At 47.5% G+C, this 20,736-nt stretch overlaps 1 protein-coding gene across 1 annotated transcript in view; it reads right to left on the bottom strand.

Annotated features, from left to right (window-relative positions):
* Positions 1-20,736, bottom strand: part of ADAMTS12 (ADAM metallopeptidase with thrombospondin type 1 motif 12) — a gene marked incomplete at its 5' end in the record, with an annotated part of 188,196 nt that overhangs the window by 166,311 nt on the left and 1,149 nt on the right. Inside the window, one exon of the mRNA XM_006761798.2 lies at positions 13,788-14,152. Coding sequence (XP_006761861.1) covers positions 13,788-14,152 — 365 coding nt within the window. The remainder of the gene's footprint in view (positions 1-13,787; positions 14,153-20,736) is intronic.

Raw genomic sequence — 20,736 nt, 5'->3', positions numbered from 1 at the left:
TGTTAAATCCACCTATGTTGAGGCATATAGAGACTGAATATCTTGTCCAAAAGCTGTGAGAAGGGGACAGAACTGGGATGCCAACCCATGTACTCTGGCCCCAGAATCCATCACCAAACACTCTGTTACGCTGCCTCCTAAATAATGGCGGTGATCAGCCCAGCAAAAACAAACGGTGACCTTAAGTCAAGCTCTCCTGGGAAAGATGCCTCACTAATTAGCCCCCACAGCCATCTAGCAGCTGAAGGCAAATATGCTGCTGGACTTACTGCATCTTAACTAGTAGCAAGAGGCACATCATTGGTTCCAACCGAAGGGTCCTGTTTCCATCCCTCATCTTAGATGCCATCTCACTCCCCAAAACACATGGGAGGTAGCATGATGCATGTTTGCTGTCCTGATTAATTAGTGACAGGATGATGGGAGCATATTGAGCTGACTCCTTCCTGACCACCGTCTTATTCTGGCTACTTTTCACAATTCCTATCACAGGCAACAAAATAGATTGCCATGGCAAATGCCTAGCTCTATAAGATGAAAACTCTCGGTGGCAGAGACAGTCCCCAAGCCCTGCCCCAGGGCCAAGGCCCCTGCAAAAGTGAGAAGTGGCAGGCCCCCTTGAGTACCTCCTGACTCCCAGGGAGGGTCCTGCCCAGAAGGATAAAACAAGGAGACAGCATCCCTGAGGGGCAGCTGGTACCAAGATGGCTCCTCCCCTTCTGAAGAATGCAGCCTGCTCTGTGGGCTCCAGATTCAGAGCTCGGGTGGCCACCAACACAGCTGTTTGTGACCTGTCGCTGACATTATCTGCAAAGTTCAAGTGGAAGAAGAAAAAAACAGTAGCCCCAGTTTGCTTTCTTTCTTTCTTTTTTAAATATACTTTTTATTTTTTTCTTATATATTTTATTGATTTTTTACAGAGAGGAAGGGAGAGAGATAGACAGTCAGAAACATTGATGAGAGAGACCTCCTACTGGGGATGTGCCCACAACCAAGGTACATGCCCTTGACCGGAATCGAACCTGGGACCCTTGAGTCCGCAGGCCAATGCTCTATCCACTGAGCCAACCCGGTTAGGGCCCTAGTTTGCTTTCTGAATACAAAACGTGGGACTCGGTGGAAGGGCATGGAGGCTGCTAGACGGAATAATTAAGTGGGAAAGGGGATCTTTGATCCAGTTCTCAGCAGTGCCCCTGACTCATTGTGCAAGCTCACCATGCCTCAGTTTCCTCATCTTGCACTGTAGGAGCTTCCACCTGACTACGTTTCTCAAAGATGTACCTCTTGCTATTAGTTACTTAACAAATAAGTGAACATGTTGTGAGGGGGGAAAAGCCTGTGGACATGGGCACAGTACATCTATCCAAGATTAAAATATGAAAACCAGAAATAATCAGTGTCGTTGGAATTTTTCTCAAACAGAATGGAGTTTCCTTTTCTTGTTTCAGTTGAGTTCCACTCAACTGACATTCAGGCAAATGTGTTACGCATGCAAAACTTTATAACACACAAGACATGCACAGTTTCTATCACTGAGTAGGGCACATGCTCAGAAAGAATATTTCCGCTGAGCACTGGGGGAGGGGGTGGCATTTTCCCCCTTTTGATTTAGGGACATTTTCAATTGAGTTCCACTCAACTGACATTCAGGCAAGTGTGTTACACATGCAAAACTTTATAACACACAAGACATGCACAGTGTCTATCACTGGGTAGGGCACATGCTCAGAAAGAATATTTCTGCTGAGCACTGGGGGGGACATTTTCCCCCTTTTGATTTGGGGACAATGATACAAGTTTGCTTATTTAAAATGATGGCTAACAAAAGTGCTGGGTTTCCCTATCTTTAACTATGCCCATGCCTTGCCTCCATTTATATCAGTATAAATAGAAGGCTCACTCCTTCTGACTCTCATACATGCACCGGAGACATCTGTCGGAGGCAGAGATGAGACTGAAAAGTGTGAAGAGGAAAGGCCACTTGCTTACTCTCTCTCTCTCTCTCTCTCTCTCTCTCTCTCTCTCTCTCTTCCCCCCCTTCGTCTCTCTCTAAAATAAATAAAAACATATTTTTTTTTTACAAAACTCACTATGAATAAAAGATGTGCCCCATCAACTTTTGAAGGCACATGGACATTAGTGTGAGATGCTAACGATGAATAACTACAGTGGGAGTGTGATGAGGAAGGAGCAGAAATAAAATGTGTTAAAAAATAACTTTGTTCCAATAAGTTCCAGTGCACTTCAGATCACAGAGCACTGCTTGCTTTTCACTGCATAAATCGCTGCACAAATGGACTTCATCGAACTTCGGCTCAAAAGTGGTGGACTACGGGGAGAGTTTCATTTCTCTCTTTAGTGTTTGTATGAATGTTTCAAATATTCTACAGTAATATTTGTTACTTTTATATTTAGAAAAAACAATAAAGGTTATTTTTAAAACAAGTTCTTTGCATTTTTGAGGAAACATAGAAAGACTTTCCTGCAAAGCTGCATACTTAACACAGAGCCAACTGCCAGGTATGTGTCAAGGAATGACTGACTCCTCGCTCAGGAACCCTTGACCGTCTACGAACTCTTGGCTTGCATTCCAGAGGGCCGGGGCCCTGCCCCTCTCCACAAAACCCCATCCACCACATCAACTGGGTCCCAGATTCCACCTGCACACACATACACGCACACACATACACACACACACACACACACACACACACGGTTCACCCCAATTCCCTGGGCAAACAGAAATTCAGGACAGATGTCACCATTTCCCTGGAGGATTAGGACACCATGTTCCCACTCTCCATACACATATGCTGCTGTTGGCCAGGAATTCTTCTTTCAAATGCCTGCATAAAAATACATATTTAGGTCACAATAAAAGCCCAAGAGGCTTACTGATACTCAAGATGAAAGGATTCATTCTTGGAAACAATTAAGTCCCTGGTGGCACTTGGGGTGAAGAGAGCCAAGAAAAAAAGCAGAAAAATCACCTGACCTGTGGCAACACCTGCCACAGTAATAGCAATGGAATATAAAGACAAGTCACCTCCTTCAGCACCTTCCATCACTCATGAACGCTGCTGAACATGTTTCAAATTCTCTCCCTTTCACTCTCAGGATGACCTACGAAGTCTATTCTATGTTTCACAAATGGGACTCAGAGAAGTGACTTGTCCAAGGCTGCACAGTTAATAAGTAAGTGGCCGAGCCAAGACCGGAGCCCAGCCTGCCACCAGAGCCCCATTCCTGAGCTCTCAGGACCGGAAGTTCCACAAAGCACCGTGGCTAGTCTACTACATCCACGTGGGGCTCACAGTGAGTATCCACTGAATCATGAGAGAAAACCATGCAGCCGGCCCCCAAATTAGTTCATTTACTAAGAAACCACGGTCCCAGGTAAGGAATTGTCAAGCATGATCTGTAGTCCTTACATTAACTTTCCCCATTTTGGACTTAAGACAACTGAGGCTTGGAGAAATGAAATATGTGCAACGTTCTCAGGATTGGAAAATACAGAGTAGTGTGAGATTTTACCCCCACCCGGATAAAATTTATCCTATATAATAAAAACCTATATGCAAATCAACCGAATGGCAGAATGACTGGTGGAATGACCAGTCGCTATGATGTGCACTGACCACCAGGGGTCAGACACTCAACATAGGAGCTGCCCCCAGCCCACAGGCCCCAGGCCAGCCAAGGTGGGTGCCAGCTGGGGGCCCAGATTGGCCATGATTGCCGGCCAGGCCTAGGCACCCTACCCATGCATGAATTTCATGCACCGGGCCTCTAGTAATCAAATAAAAGATAATATCCATCCATTATCTATCTATCTATCTATCTATCTATCTGTCTAGGAAGTTTGTGCAGAGACCCAAATACACACATACCTGCACCAAACAGTGCCAGTTTGTGCTACAGAAGCTCAGTACAAATATAAATATTGCTGGTTTGCTTTTTGCTTTCTTGAAGTCCACATCCTCACTACGTTAAACTAACAGCATTCTCCCAAGTGAGAAAGCCGAGTGAATGAATGGGGCGGCCCCTGACATGGGGTGCTCAGCTGACTCTCAGAGGAGGTGATAAGTAAGCAAAAATGGAAGCACCAGAAGGAACCAGATGAACTTAAGAACGTTCTGCCCCCAAAACAGCAGCAACCAAATACATCCAAAGCAGGCAGCGTGGCTGAAGCCTGAGGACCAGCGGGAAGAACAGGAAAACCAGAGCCTGCAGAGGAGGTGGTGCCGGCCCCTGCAGCAGTCTGGATCTGCCCTAACAATGATGGGTAACCACTGGGTGGGCTCAGTGCACAGACAAGTCCCAGCTTATGTTCTTGTCAGGTCAACCTGGCTTTCTGTGTAGAATGAACCACAGAGGCAAGGGAACCAGGAATGAGACCAGGTAAGAGATGGGGGCACTTGGACTGTGGGGAGAGTGGACAAGGGGAGGAGAGAAGGACTTGAACTATGCTTTGGAGACAAAAGCAACAGGACTATGACGGACCTCGGTGTGGCAGTGGACAGGGGAGGGGAGGTCACATTTCCCTTGCATTCAGCCAAATACACATTATAAGGAAGTCATCATCAGAGCTCTGCTCACCACACCCACACAAATAAACAAATTCCTTTCGACAACTGACCACTTCGGTCCAACAAAATCTTCTTGGAAAGCATCCATTCCTGTAGGAACCTGTGCCTGTAGGGGAGGGGACGCCTTTGTTTCCAGGGGAATGGGGTTTCTGGACCTGGGTAAAGCGCTTCCTGCTCCCTTCCCAGCATCTGCACTAACTTTTCTGCTCCGTGCTTCTTGGAGGGCATGATTATTTTGAGAAAGACGCTTAGAGGCGTCTGTGGATTTGATAATAAGGCAGTCAGGAGGAGGTCAAGGGCAGCGAACATCTGCATTCAATCACAGCATTCCTCAGTGACCACTTCCTACAAGCAGAGCACTGCTGAGAATTAATTACTGAGAGAAACCTCACTTGCAACTTTTCTCCAGGGAAACAGATTTCCTATTGAGCAAGGCTTGCCTTTCAGAAAACGTTCTTTTAAGAAGTTTAAAAGTTGTGCACGATAGAGAGTTCAGTACAAAAACTGTAATTAACGAAGAACATTAAATGTCACAACACCAGTGTGGCTCAGTGGTTGAGCATCAGCCTATGAACTGGAAGGTCATGGTTTGATTCCCAGTCAGGGTACATGCCCAGGTTGTGGGCTCCATCCCCAGTAGGGGGCGTGCAGGAGGCAGCCGATCAATGATTCTCATTATTGATGTTTCTACCTCTCTTGCCCTCTCCCTTCCCCTCTGAAATCAATAAAAACATCTTTTTTAAAAAGAAAAAAAATGTCATACCTAAATTAGGATCTGTGGTTCAGCTTAACATCTCTCACATTTTTAAAAGGGAGACCTGTCATAAGAAATGACATTGCATGTGAATTACTTTCCACAACATCCACAGAAATGCTTCATGGAAAATCCCCCAACACCTCATGGAGACTCACATGAGTGTCTAGACTTTCATGATGAGCAAAAGCTACACAAATTTAGAAAATACGAAGCAATCTTTCAAGAGTTTAAAGGACTAAACAGAAATCATGCCAATTATATAGTTTCTTAGAGCCCATCAGCCAGACTCAATGGGGTCAGAGGATTAAAAAAAAGATTTTAAATCGAAAATGATAGTATTAGAAGACAAGGCAAATAAAGGGAAAAAAAGCTAAAAGCAGACTAAGAATCACAGAACATAAGAGGTTAGAGAAACAGAAGTAGCAGGGGAGAGGTAAGAGGGAGAAAGAAAGGAAGGAAGATGGGGAAGAGGGCGGGAAGGGATGAAGAGACAGAGTGTGTAGGAGGAAGTAAGAAAACGAAAAGCTTTCCCTGGACCAGACAACTAACCAAACACTGGGAAACGACAAGCTGGTTATAGTAACTCCCTCTTCTGACTCAAAAACAACTGGACTTGAACATCGTGACTCTGACATTAATCGGAGGTGCTACTTCAACTCCAAGTCCAACCTCCCTCCATGGCAGGTCCCGCATCAGAAAGTGAAGCTCCTAAAACAGGTCTTGCCAAACTTGACCCTTCCCTCTCCCTTCCCCAAGCGGCCCAACAACATTGAGATTGAGACCACAGGAACCGGAAATAAACTTTTTCAGTCTCCTCTCGGTGTGTGGCCTTTGGAAGGTCACGTAACTTATGTGAGCTTCAGTCTCCTTGCCTACACACAGGAGTTGCTGATAATACCAGGTCTAGTGAGGACCAGTCAGAACGGAGCCTGGTAACACCAGTGTGAGCTGCTTACCCCAAATTCCAAGTGTGCTCTCCCTGCTAATCCAGGCGGGGGGTTGTAGGTGAACCACGTTCTATTATTTATTTAAATATGTTTTTTTAATTGATTTCCGCTGGGGAAACCCTGATGTACAAAAGTCACTCCTTTCAAACGAACACCTGAAACATCTCAAGGAGAGAAATAAGAAAATCACACAACACACACCACTGGGAAATCGCAGGAGGTCGTGGTTCTTTGAAACGTGTTTGGAGGAAGATGTTTCCATGTTGGACTATTTGAAAAGGAAATGACCAGGTATAAGCAGTGAAGAAGGCAGACAGGACAACTGCAGGGTTAACTACAAAGTGGTTTCTGAAGAGGTGGAAAGACGAACATAAGCATGCCTTCTCTAAGTCCCCAGTTATTTGTCAAGGACAAGGGGTTAGGGGAGTAAGATGGCCCCGCCCAGAAGCAGAGGCCTGGTCTCCTGTCCCTGGGTGCACTGTGCGGGGGACAGAGCTGAGAAGGAAGCCTTTCTTGCTTTGCCATCGCCCTTTTATACCTGGACTTCCATTAACACCTGGGAAAACTCCACACTTGCAATCTCTGAGGGAAAAATTCATAAACATCAAGGTCTCCTCATTCTTAACCCAAACGTAGCATCCACAAGGCTCCGTCCCCTGGGGAGTAGCAAGGAAAGTCTACACGGTGTCTGCGCCAGCCTCCCGGGGCCCAGAAAGCCCGCCTCTTCTCGAGGGCTTGGATGAAGACACTGAAACAAGACAGTGTTGCTTAGCGCACTCACCCAAGATGAGAATGAATGAGCCTGAGGACAGCCGGAAGTTGTCCTGGTAAGATCTGCCCATGGCTCCTGACATCACAAAACACTGCAGAGGACAGAGAGCAGCGAAGATGACAAGGGGCACATCTGGCCACTCTAACCTGCCTTCTTTGGCTCCCAGGTCCCGTGGATCTCCTGTCTTTTTCGGAATCACATCACCTAAGCTTCCTCGTCCACCCTTGCACCCACATTGATTAAAACAGCCCACCACCCCCAGTACTGTTTCTGAGCATCATTAGGCGTTCCATGTTTGCCAAAGGGATTTAATACATAGAACAGTGTATTCAGATAGAATTAGTGTCTCTGGGTTTGATGGGCCAACGATTCTCAAATTTTAATGCACATACACACCGCCTGTGGATCTTGTTCAAACTTAGGTTCCGATTGAACAGGTCGGGGTAGAACCTGAGAGTCTGCATTTCTCACAAGCTCCCAGGCGATGCCCAGGCTGCCGGGCCATGGGCCTCACACTTGGCAGCAAGGACCCTGTCCCCTCAAGTCACGGAATCAAGGAGGCAAAGCATGTCGTCCCAGTAAGAAAAACAACCTGTCATGTCACACTCAGAGATCATCTCCAACAACCAAGTAAAACAGTGTTTCGCACTAACCGGTTTGGCTCAGTGGATAGAGCGTCAGCCTATGGACTGAAGGGTCCCACATTTGATTCCGGTCAAGGGCATGTACTTTGGTTGTGGGCACATCCCCAGTAGGGCTGTGCATGAGGCAGCTGATCGATGCTTCTCTCTCATCGATGTTTCTGACTCTCCATCCCTCTCCCTTCCTCCCTGTAAAAAAAATCAATAAAAATATATTTTTAAAGAAACACACAAAACAGTGTTTCAGTTACCGAAGCATAAACCCAGACCTCCTGCTTTCTCACTTCTCAAAGTCCTTATTAAAATCTGTCACTCAATGGAGACATTTTTTAAAGCAACTAGATCTTTCTGAAAGCTGATATTTAAGCTCCCTGGACCTACAATTTGTGCTGCATCAAAAAACAAGAGAAATATTAAGCCATCTATAATGGAAAACTCTGGACACCTAATCTTCCATGTCTGTCATGAAAACCGAAATGAGATTCACCCTGAAGTGCCTGCGGGAGAGCTATGCAGGCGAAGGCAGTGGCATCTCTGTGCCGCATGGTGTGGACTGTAAGCCAAGTAATTCGCCCGCTCACAGCCAGAGCACTGGCCGCTGGTCTCCCACAACAGCCAGGGTCATTCCTTCTCCAGCCCCTCCCAGGACAGGGAAGGTCCCTAATTTAAGATCCAGCAAAAGAAAGAAAGTAACGCTGCTCCTCTAAGTAGAGGCTTTTCCGTCCTCTCTCTCGCCTCCAACCCACCAGGCTGGGAACCCTCAGAATGAACCTAATGAACTGAACAGTGAGCAGAAGACGGGGAGAGGGCGGGGGAACCCCCTGTGTTTATGAGCCTGAACACAAAGCAGTAACAGGGAGGGCGACCTCCCCCCGGCCAGAGGCCCCGCTCCTCTCATGTCTGAGTGAGCATGGGTCTTACCCTGCAATCCCAAAGGTCAGGGGTCAGGGGTCAGGGCGAATTCTTCAGGCAGGGAGCAGCGTTAGGAGATGCACAGAGCATTTCTTTCCCCCTTCCCCCTCCTCCCCCCACGCACCACAAACCCAGGCACACAGGCCTCCCTCAACTCAACATGTTTCCTGGGATGGGGAGAGGGCTGGAAGCCACCGGGCAAGTTTCCCACCAGCTCTGCCAGCGGATCATTCCTCAGCCACACCCCCGGCTGCAGCTGGAGCTCAAGAGCAAGAGGCAGAAACCGTTACATCCTTAGATTGTTGGGATCAGGACCCAGTAGGACTGTCCTCCGGGCCAAGAGCTGAGGGAGTCCTGTGGTGTAACGACATATACCCCTCTCCACAGAGGCGCCATCGGATGGCCCAAGTTTCTAAACGTCACTAATCTCATTTGTAGCATTTACACAGCAACACACAGAGGGCACTTAAATCTTGCATTTTTGCAAATTAGAACCTCATACCATTTAAAGAGTTAAAACTATTGTAATAGCATCTCCTGGCAAACACCGATAGCTTGCTGGTTAAAGGCTGGAAAGCTATTCTGAAGTTTCATAGTGTCCTGCCCCCTAAGAGAAGGAAGATTAAAGTGCTTTTTTGGCGCACACCTTCCATTTGGTGACAAAATTCACATTTTCAGTTCGATGGAAAGATGGCTACCCAAGGAAACAAGGGTTTCCGTAAGTGGGGCTGTTGGATGCAGTTCAGCAGAGTTTCACTGCAGATGTGGGGTTTGTCCTCTGCACATACTTCTAGGGCCTGAGCCTGCATGTAAGTGTCTTCTCGAGAAGGCCTCCTCCCTGGTTCAGCTCAAGGAGCTGTTCCCTGGAGACCAGAAGCAGAGACCCCGTGGCTTCAGGAAATAGACACACACTTGTTCTTCCCCTTGACCCAAAGGTGAGCTGGGGAAAGGAACTGGTCGCATCTTGCTGCCGTGCAATGGGAAAGGATCTGTTACTAACGCACACAGACTGCCCACCTCTCCACGCAGCTATGTGACACTGAGATTTATCGGGATGACCACTTTGTAAGTTCTATAAATGTCCAATCACTGGGCTGTGCCCCTGAAACTATACTGTACCTCAAACTCTAATTTAAGAAAGAAAAAACAGAAACTGAATCTCTCAGACTTTGGGGAAACAACCTGGGGATGAATTTTGGTGTTCCCGTGTGACTGTACTCTGAGGGCCACAGAGCCAGGCCAGATCCTGCATGTAGGGGCCTCCATGGCTACCGTGGTAGCAAACATTTGTGCAAGTTGCAGGAAAGCATGCAGGAGACAGATGAGATTCTAGAAGGTGCCTCCTCAGACAGATGAGTTGTAAAAGGCACCCCATCTAGGCAGACAAATTACAAAAAGGATGCTCCACGTTGGGCTATGGGCCCTTTTCCCCCTGAGCCAGGACTTGGTTCCGACTGGCAGACACCAGCACAGCCATTATCCTTTAGACTAGGACCACCCTAGGTGGGCATTGGTGAGTTATGGCACATGAGCAAATGAACTGGAAGCCAGCCAGCTTGTGTGCTCACAGAAAGGAAAGAAACTCATTCGGTGCCTTTTTATAAACATCCATTAATTGTCCAATTATGTGTGCAAGGCTCCAAAGTAAACCCTGTGGATGGGTTCTTCTGGCAAAAGGATTCAATAATTTGGATCTAAAAATTTTCCATCATCTTGGCCACTAGCACATAATTCCATTAGTTAATATTCACTTCTTTGTGCTCCTGTACTTACTGTGAAGCTGAATTTGAAAATGCCCAGGTGGTGGTTCTCACTGCTTGCTGGGAAATGTCCTGTGAGAAATGCCATCTGTGTGGGATTTATCACTTTTCCCTAAGAGGCTATATAGTCATCACCTTGGGAAGGAGGGAGGGCCAAGCTGCATGGACCTTTCAGTTCCACCAGTAAGCCTCCGCAGGTCTCATGGGCAGAACTGGAAGAAACCTACTATGTTCATGGATTGGAAGATTAAACACAGCAAGTGTCAATCCCCACCCCGGCCCCAATTCATATTTAAGTTTAATGCAATTCCTATCAAAATCCCAGTAAGATTTTTGTAGTCTGATTATTCTAAAATGGGTATGGAAAGGCAAAGGAACTAGCATTATGAACACAGTTTTTGAAAAAGAAGAGTAAAATGGGAGGAATCAGTCTACCTGAGTTTAAGACTAATTGTATAGCTATAGTAATGAAGACTCTATTGGTGGAGTAAAACATAAAACTCAGAAACAGATTCACAAAACTATGTCCAACTGATTTTTGACAAGTGAAGAAGCAATCCTATAAAAGGAAGGTAGCCTTTTTTAAAAAAAATGGAGCAATTGGATACCCAAAGGCAGAAAGGAAGGAAGGAAGGAAGGAAGGAAATGAGCCTCTATTTAAGTCTCACACCCTGAACAAAAATTAATTCAAATGGATATGAACTGAAATATAAAATGTAAGCCTGAGGCCGAAACCGGTTCGGCTCAGTGGATAGAGCGTCGGCTTGCGGACTGAAAGGTCCCAGGTTCGATTCTGGTCGGGGGCATGTACCTGCGTTGCGGGCACATCCCCACTAGGAGATGTGCAGGAGGCAGCTGATCGATGTTTCTCTCTCATCGACGTTTCTAACTTTCTATATCTCTCACTTCCTCTCTGTAAAAAATCAATAAAGTATATTTAAAAAAATGTAAGCCTGAGGAGGGATGGGGCAGGAAGGAAATGTGTGACCATAAAAGGACAGCACGAGGGATTGTGATGGAAATGGTGGGCATGGTGATTGTGGAGTGATTTTGCAAGATGTTACCATTGGGGGTCAGGGAGGTGGACAAAGGGTCCCTGGGATCATTTGCTTTTAATTCTGGCATCTGCATATGAATCTACAACTACTTCAAATAAAATATTTAACTGAAAATAAACACACACTAAAAATGATAACATCTTTCAATACTGAAATCCACAGTCAAGCTCAAAACAAGAAAGGAAGCCTCAGAATGCCAGGAGGGAAGGCAAGGAGAGGTGGGTGGGGCTGAGGCTGCATGTCCTGGAGAGAGCCAGGCCCAGCTACTCAGCGTAGGGGTCAGGACTGAGTGCCCAGCAAGGGCTGGAGTTGATTGAGGCTGGGTTTAGGACAGAGCCAAGAACCGTCTTTACTTTAATAAAGCATGAGCGAGAAGACTGTCCCTGACTGTGAACAGAAACTACAAATGGTTTTTCCAGACTCAGATATATAATCTGGGTGGTGGGTACCTAAACCAAGCCCTTGATGAAAGGGGGGTGGGGGGCATAAGGAGTCTAAACCCCAATCCTGTATCCCACAAAAGTGTGAAGTCTAACCTTTTAACTATCCTCCAAGCACAAAAACCTAAACTGAAATACTAACAATAAACTAACTTAGAACAAATCCTGTAGGGCCTGGTAGCAGCAAATCCAAAGCCACCCACTGAGATCCTCACAGCTCACAACTCCCACTGAGGATGACTTCCGAGCCTAATTGATTAAAGAACACGGATTCTCCTTCAAAGAACTGGGACTGGAACAAATCAACTAAACTGTTCAAAAGAAATAAACTCTTCCCTGGCTGGTGTGGCTCAGGGGATTAGGCACCATCCTGTGCACCAAAAGGTTGCTGGTTCAAGTCCTAGTCAGGGCACATGCCTGGGTTATGGGCTCAATCCCCAGTTGGGGACATACAGGAGCAGCTGAACAATGTTTCTCTCTCTCTCCTTCCCTTCCTCTTTCTCTAAAAAAAAAAAATCAATAAACATTTTTTTTGTAAAGAAATAAATTCTGTAATTTGAAGCTATAGAGGTGTTGAGGGGGAAAAGGTGATGAACATGGTTGAGATGGACAGAGGGAGGGCTGCTAAGCTGGGGACATGGGCTAACTCAGTCTGAAGACAGCCTCCAGGGTTGGGGACAGAGCCAGGTGAGAGGATGTTAAGTGGAGGGAGATGGTCATGCCACACCTTGTCATGGGTGGTCTTTCTGGGTCTTCAGTTTGCAACCAAATGAGTCTGCTCCAACAGAGAACTTCAAACTAGAGACAACTCCAAGAGAACGCAGCCTCTAGCATTAGGAGGACCACATCAAAGCACACACTGTGCCTGCCTGAGCCACAGGAATGAGACACAGATGTCCGTTGCACATGACAATGCCTCCCTCCTCAGAAAGCCTTCCAGATGCCACTCAGGGCAGGAGGCTTAGCGCCAGCTTACCCTACGCCTGCCATCCTGTGAGTCTCAGTGTGGGTCATCCTCCATGAAAGGCCAAATGAATACCGTGGACATGGGACCCCAGACAAGTGATCAGGAAAAATCAGACACCAGCCCAACCATTACCCTTTGACTAGGACCACTCTAGGTGGGCACTGGCCCATTATGGCACGTGGGCAAATGAATTTGACGCCAGCCAGCTTGTGTCCTCACAGAAAGGAAAGAAACTCATTGGGCTTTTGGTGACTTTTTAAACTAAATGTATTGGGGTGACCATGGTTAATGGGGTCATATAGATTTTGAGTGTACATTACTATGATACATGATCTGTATATTGCATTATGTAGCCACCACTCATAGTCAAATCATCTTCTGTCTTGGTGCCTTTTTTAGAAACATCCATTGATTCTCCAATTGTGTGTGAAAGGCTCCCAAGTAATCCCAGTGGACTGGTTTTTCTGGCAAAAATCACTCAACGATTTGAATCTAAAAATTTTCCATTGTCTTGGCTACTACCACATAATTCCATTAATTAATATTTGCTTCTTTGAGCTCCTAAATTTAATATGAGTCTGAAATCTGAATCTGAAAATGCCCACATGGTGGTTCTCCTGGCTTGCAAGGACCATGTGCAATGGAGAAGGTCCCATTGTTCTATTCCCAGCCTGGGAGCAATTGAGAGCAGTGTCTCAACCTTGGCTGCAGGCTGGACTCCCCTGCTACTCAGGGCCCTTCCTCTCCATCCCCCAGATTTACTGGCTTTTAACTTTATGCACCTTCTCCTTAACACATTTAGAGACCACGATCATGCACATCATAAGTGTTCAATTCACATGTATTGACCGCATCTGTGAACCCATCGGCTGTGGGTGTACAGGTCAAGGTGCCCGGGGTCGGGGGACAGGGGAGGGAGGTGATGGAGCCAGGCACTCACTCACCAGTCCATGGCAGGAACTCAGGGCTGCAGTCCCGATTCTGGTGCCCCGCTGCAGGACTGTGCCCTGGAGATGGCAGGGGGGCGCGGAGGAAGCCACCATCTTAACATGGGACAGGTTCCCATACCTTCTCTCCACGATGTAGCTTTTGGAAAGAAATTCCTGGTTGACCGTCAAGTTAAAAACCAGGTCCTCCTCCTCGTGGGAAATTCTGTAGTACACCCAGTCCTCTGGGCTCTCCAAGTCCCTCTTCCTCCTGCTGCTGCTGGTGAAGGGAGCGCGCAAGCCATAGGACAGGAAATGCCCCCGAGCGTCTACTCGCACGGGTGCCACCACGTGGTACTCTGGCAGGGCCTTGATGAAATGCTCTGGAAAAGTAAAAAGGAGACAGAATAAAACAGAGATCCCTGCTGCGTCTGTAGCAAGGCCAGTGCTCTCCCTTTGGAACCTAGATTTTAGCTTGTTGATTGCAAGACCCCACTATTGACTTGAAGCTTCAAGATCCTTCCCACCATACAAATACTGTCAACATTAAATTCCCCAAACAACTGACGCGGGCTCCCTCCTCGATGGCGTGACCATTGAGGCTGACACTAAGGCATAGCTCTGGATGGCAGGTGTTTCACCAGAGACAAATTAAGGCGAGAATGGATTCATGAGGAATACTTTTAGGAGGAAGGCAAGATCAGCAGGACGAACATGAGCATTTCAAGTCTAGAGTTCATTAATACCAACGGTGGTACCTCACTGTCTAGTAAGGAGTTTAAGCACCTTGGGAAGGTCCTGTTAAGTCAGGTTGAAGAAAAATGCAAAAACACAGCAACATCATATACACTCTGACGACCCTCACAACTGTTACAGCCTAAGTGGTCCACAACGTAGCTTAGAGGGTCTTGGATATTTCTTTTTTATTTTTAAAAAAATATTCTATATAAGAAAAGGCTAATATGCAAATTGTCCCCTTGAGAGTTTGACCAACCGGGAGCTTGACTGCCCGCTATGACATGTGCTAACCACCAGGGGGTGGCACGGAATGAAGGAAGGCCCTGGCTGGCAACCCTGGGAAAGGAAGGCCCCAATCAGCCCTCATCACCAGCGGGCCTAGGGACCCTACCCTGCATGAATTTTGTGCACTGGGCCTCTAGTATGAAATGAAAGGGTAAGTGAATCTATGAGGATTCGAGGTATGGGTGCAAGATCTGAAAACTGCCACTTTAACAATGCGAAATAGGACCACTCACTCCTTCCACACACAGGAGCATGTGCACTTGGATTTCCTCACATAGACCCGCCACTGCTTCCTCATCTTGATGATGGAGAATAACAAGGAATCTATTAGGGAGTAATTATCACTATGGATTACAGACTACTTAAAGCAAACCGTCAACAGTAAGATAAATTAATATTTTGCTTGAGGTAAAAAGAAAACAAAAAACAGTCAGGAAGGAAGGGAGGGAGGGGGCTGCCTCCTCGCAGCGGTACTTACACTTTCTAACTTATATTACTTTGTTCATGTCATTTCTCCAACTACTTCTATGTTGCTCACATTCTCTATCAAAACCTATTTTTTCCTGTTTATGCTTTGAAGTCCCAACTCCAATCCTCCCTCTTCTTTCTCCGATGTCCCTGGTTGAAGTTGTTCTCTGCCTCCTCTCAACCCCCATGTCCTTACTTTCTGTAGCTCCCAGAATAGCCTCCGTTCACAATGCCTTTTGTTTATTGTACTGTCTGTCCCCACACAGCATGGATGGAGCAGTGGACACGTTTGTAGCTGGTTAATTAAAAGAACTGGACCTTCTGAGGTACGATGACGCAAGACCTTCCTCCCCAGACAACTGCCTCCAAACACGCTTTGTAGAGAGAGTCATCTCCGCCTTGGATGAAATCTGGGACAGAGCACAGAGTTTCCCTCTTAGGTACTAACAAACTGTCTCAATTTTTAGGTATAAAATCTCCAGACCCATTGCTTCCAACAGCAGTTAGGAACCACAGACCACGTTGTGACATGGGCAGATCTTCGAAGCAGTGCTCAATGAAAAATATGAAACAAAACAAGTTAATACAGAGCCATTTACATTCATGGAAACTATGTGCACACAGAAACACTACAAAGTTTGCCAGGGCATATGCAAACAAAAAATACATGTGGAACTCATTAAAATGGTTTTCTAGAGGAAGAATGAAAGTGGGGGCCGGGGCTGGGGGGAGAATGCATAGATAAATAAAGCAAGAAAGGGTTTTTGCACAAATTAGTGATGCTACGACGCCAAGAACTAGGGGGTCAAACAGACTCAGTCCTCTGCCCCGCCCACTCCCCCAGGTATATCTGGGCTCTAGCTTCCCACCCTTCCAAGTTCAGTGCTCCGGAGAGGAATGGCCAGGTTGGGTGGGGCGGATGTAGTTGGCTGCTGCTGCTAAGTCTCCTGGGTTTCTCATCTCTTCTGCTACTTGTAGTGAAGTCTGACTCCCCCAGGGTTAGAGCAGTGGGGGGAGTGAAAGGCAGGAGTCTCATTCAGCTGCATACAGAGAGCATCACCGTGCAATGGTCCCCCGTCCATGGCCAGTGTCCGGATGCCGACTCCCTCTCTCAGGAGCAGGTCTTGTATCCCTAAAAAATGCTTGTCCCTGAAGATACAACTCAAAGAGTTAAGTATGAATTTTGAAAGTATAAATGAAAAGCTAAAGCACCTATTTCCTGAAAAATAAAAGAGCAAGCAAATTTACAACTTTTGACCAAGTTGCCTTTAACCTAATGGGTTTATTAAAACGCCAGCAGAAGGTGGCTGTACAATAATATCATGATCATTACTGTAGCCATTCAATGAGCACTTGCTATGAGCCAGGTGCCAGTCAGTCTCTTCTCATTCAGTATTCACTATAACCCCTTGATGTAGACTAGTATCCCCATATCGTAAAGAAACTGAGCCCAAGGGAGAACACAGAGCCAATATGCAACAGCACTTGGATTAAAATCTTGTACTTCCTATTTCAAAATCATGTCCTTGCCCCAGGACTTCATGTCCATATATGCAGCTGCACTTGGCAGAGATGATACCAGAGTAGAGGTAATAGCATGGCCCCCGGTGACGGTGATCTAACAAGCAGGGAACCGCTTGGCTTCTTTAAGAGGCCTCTACTTGCTCAGCAAACAACGGAGCTACTAACTGCCTCCACTGGGCAGAGTAATGGGAGAGCAGACTGGCTTTAACTCTTGATGTGATTGCAAGGGAGGCAGCAAAGCCACGTCAGCCCACAGGAAGGAATGGAAACAGGAGGCCATGGACGGAGTATGGTTAATGGGGGTGGCCCAGCTACAGTTGCCTCGTGTATGCCCTTGGCATGGTAACAGTGTCTACTTCCTTGGGCTCATCCAATGTATTAACATGGCAAATAGATTCAGAACAGTGCCTGCCAAGGAGCACTCACTACCTATTACTGGTACTAAAGGCAGAAACTTGCCTACCAGTCATCTCTGTGGCATAAATAAATGTACTAGTAACCTCCAGCAGAGAGACAGAGAAGCCCCCACTCGCCTTGGCTCCCTCTTGTTGGGCGTTTAGTTTGTAGAATTAGGTAGCTTTACCTTGGCCAACAGAAAGCAAGAATGCAGAGGCAATGGGATAGTGTTACAGAAGAGCAAAGAAATACCAAGCACGCTTCCTAGAGAAAGGGAGGGACCCCGAACTCCGGGAATCATTTCCAAATCAGAGTGAAGAAACACAGGAGAGCCTGTCTTTATATATCCTGCTGGGGTCTTTGTCTTGCAGATATGTCCCCTGCCCTCTTCGTGGCCCTGCAGGAAGGCCACCAAGTGTCAGGCCACATCAATGGTCTGTCCTGGCACCAGCATAAGACCCCTCCATCCCCCACCCCCACCCCCCCAGAGCAGTTCATTGTTCAGTTTCTATGGCCTGACACACCTTGCAGGACCAGTTTCCTCCTCAATAGGAATGGAGAAATAAGATGTCAGGAAATAGTCACAGCTCCTACTTCTTACCATGTCTATGGTCTAGCCCAGCATTAAGCCAACACCCACTTGGTCTTGTAGAATGCTCACAGTTCTGCGGGGAAGGTATTACTAACGGTGTCCCTTGTCTTGGCTGCCATTCCCACCACTTTAAAAATAATAACATGGGTGAGGATTTGTGCTGGGCCAGCTGACCCCAGAGCCCATCCTCCGACCAAAGCCCAAGGGCTCCTCGAGGGCCCACCGCTGAGCCCCAGAGTGGAGCCGAGGGGAGGCTAAGACGCCCCCTGAGGACATCACGGTCCACACTGGGGTTTATGGAAATAAATTCCGAGCCCTGAATACTGACTTGCCGTGTTTAAAATTCAATTTGAAACCACAACTTCTGATACTTGTTGAGGAACTGTGCGTGAAGCCTGATGGCACTTTTGAAAATAGAAAACACCAAGAGGTCTCCTACCCTCTGCTTAGAAAGAAAGGAGAGAGGTGAGAGACTGTGCACCTGCAGGTTTTGATAAGTTTTAGGTTAAATCTGTGGCTATTCTCTGTATTTATTTCAATCTTAGAGAGCAAATGCATTTCTAAGACTCCTTACTGGAAAGGGCAATGACATTCCTGTGAGGGAGGTTTATTTTCGTAATTACCCTCCACAGATGGTGTCACCTTGCCATTGTGTTTTCATCATAGAAAACCACGCGTGTGGAAACGTGAAGAACCGAGCTAGTCCCTTCAAAGTTGTAAAACACAGGGGGTTGGATCAGCTCACCAGCCCCATGATTCACTGCAGAGCGTCCTTGCTCATTATTGTTAACACACAAATACCAAAACCGTGAAGTCTCTTCCTACACTAAGAAAATGCCTGAAACAGGAATTTTTAGGAGTGAAAAAGATGGGTTTAGGGAATTTTAGAAATTTTGGAAATAGAGGACCATGGAAAAAGCACGGGGCTGCAGAGCAGCAGAAGGTATATTTCCATAGAATAGGGGAAGCTGGGAGAAGCAAAAGGTCTACATTTACAAAATAAATGAAAGGAGGCCCTCATCCAAAAGGAGAAGAAAGCCCAAAGGGGATAGGAAAACAATAAGGGGGGGGGGACCCTCACAGTCCCATGTGAGGTTGACCTTTGTGCTCAGAGGTTACTGTAGTAACCAGTCCAAGGGAATAGTAACCAATCAGAGGGGATATCAAGGCATCAAAATCTACAGCCTTTATAAGCCGCAGGGAAAAGGAACTCAGTGGGACCTTTCCCCTTCCTATGTGGGAGTCTGTACTTGCTCTTTAATAAATCTCCACCTTTGTTAGACCACCTTCTGTCCGTGGATTCATTCTTCGACTCTGGCGGACAAAGAATCTGGAACATCCTGCCCAGTCCAAAAATTCTGCTTCAATGTCCAAAATCACTTTCTCCACGCAGAATTTGCTTTTTGCAAATGGTATGAGTGCATGATCATAACGTTTGTGTTGAAACACGGCAACGCTCCCAGCGTTCCCACACACGTGTGTGCAGCCCCGAGCACGTCTCTAACATGGGGCCAAGGGCCTGCCCTGTTGGCTTCATGGAGCTCTCAGGAGAAAAAGAGGCCCCAGAAGTGGCCGGGGACTTGTAAACAGTCCAGGGAACGGCTGGCCCAAGGAGGCAGTGTTGGCTGTAGAAGAGGGTGGTGAGCAAGAGGAGTATTTCCGGTGGTTCTGGTCCTCGGTGGGGACCCTGTGGCAGTCACTGCACAACTGAGCCATGTGGGAAGTCTACTGAGCAGTGTGTCCATCTGCCTGGTTTGGTCCCGGGAAGGGCTGGACTGACCTCTGTACTCCTTCCTCCGTCTAAAACCCTGCCTCTGCCCGGCCCTCAGGCCCAGAAAGAACCTTACTGGCTACCAAGGGTCTGAGTGGGTTTCCAGCTGTGGGACTCTTCGCCCCTTTGGGGAAACAGCCGTGGGTAGGTGCTCAGTGGATAGATGCTGACAAACAGACCGCCCACCTACACCCCCGTTCCTCACCTGTAAAACCAAGGATGGGAGAGGTGATATCTAAAGTAATTTGCAAGTTTCAGTGCTCAGAATGTGGGTGCAATTTGACAATGTCCTCAGAGCTCCAGTGGGAGTTTAGGGAGACGGGCCAATGGTGAAGCAGGCGGCAGCTCACCGGGACGCACACCCGGGCCATCCTACTCCCAGGAAGCTGGGCAGGTCCTGCTCTGACTGCTCTCAGCTCAGTCCCAAATGGAGCTCCGCTCACACTTCTCCTTCGCGTAAAATGAGGATTAAGGACAACTATGTAGGGAAGAGGCTTTTAAAATCTGAAACTATTTTTAAAACCTAAAATACGTGCGCATCGCTAATAAGCTCGGAGCACTTTACAGCCCTTCCCATGTCAAACGCTCTCAGGGCACAGCTCTCAGGGTGGCCAGGGAGGGCGACCATCTCCCACGGTCCCGGGAGAGAAGCCAGGCCCGGGCTCCACGCCCAGCGGCCTGTCCTGGAAGGAGCTGCGGGGACAGAGCTGAAAGCCGGCCGCCCGGGAGAACGTGTCTGAGAACCCAGCCGCCTCCAAAGCCCGGGAAGGGCCCCCAGGCTTTGTCTGTGCTGTACTGAGGAGAGACTCCTCACAAAGGCCTGTTTTGCAAAGAACAACAGATGCTGCTATTTTAAACTGGGGTGGGAGATGGTATCGGACATTACACAGGCGAGTGCTGGCGGCCTGACCTCGGAGCCCAGCGCTGGGGGCCCAGAATCCAAGGAAAGCACCGGGGCTGGCCCTGCGGCTCCTGAACCCCGACCCCAACCCTGCAGCAGGTGAGCTCGCCAGCAGCTTTGGCCTCTGCAACGCGGGCATGGAAATCCTCAGAAGGGCGGGCGGGGCTGTGTGCCCCCCACCCCCACAGTCTCAGGGCCAGAGGGGCTCAGCAAGCTGTGGACGCTTCCCAGGACCTGAGCGCAGTCAGCAGACACAAGGCTTCAGGGAGCTAGCCCAGGGCTGTGCTGTGCC

This window comes from Myotis davidii, unplaced genomic scaffold (assembly GCF_000327345.1).
Source record: "Myotis davidii unplaced genomic scaffold, ASM32734v1 scaffold496, whole genome shotgun sequence".
NCBI classification, from domain to species: Eukaryota; Metazoa; Chordata; class Mammalia; order Chiroptera; family Vespertilionidae; genus Myotis; species Myotis davidii.
This window is presented reverse-complemented; position numbering and strand designations above follow the sequence as displayed.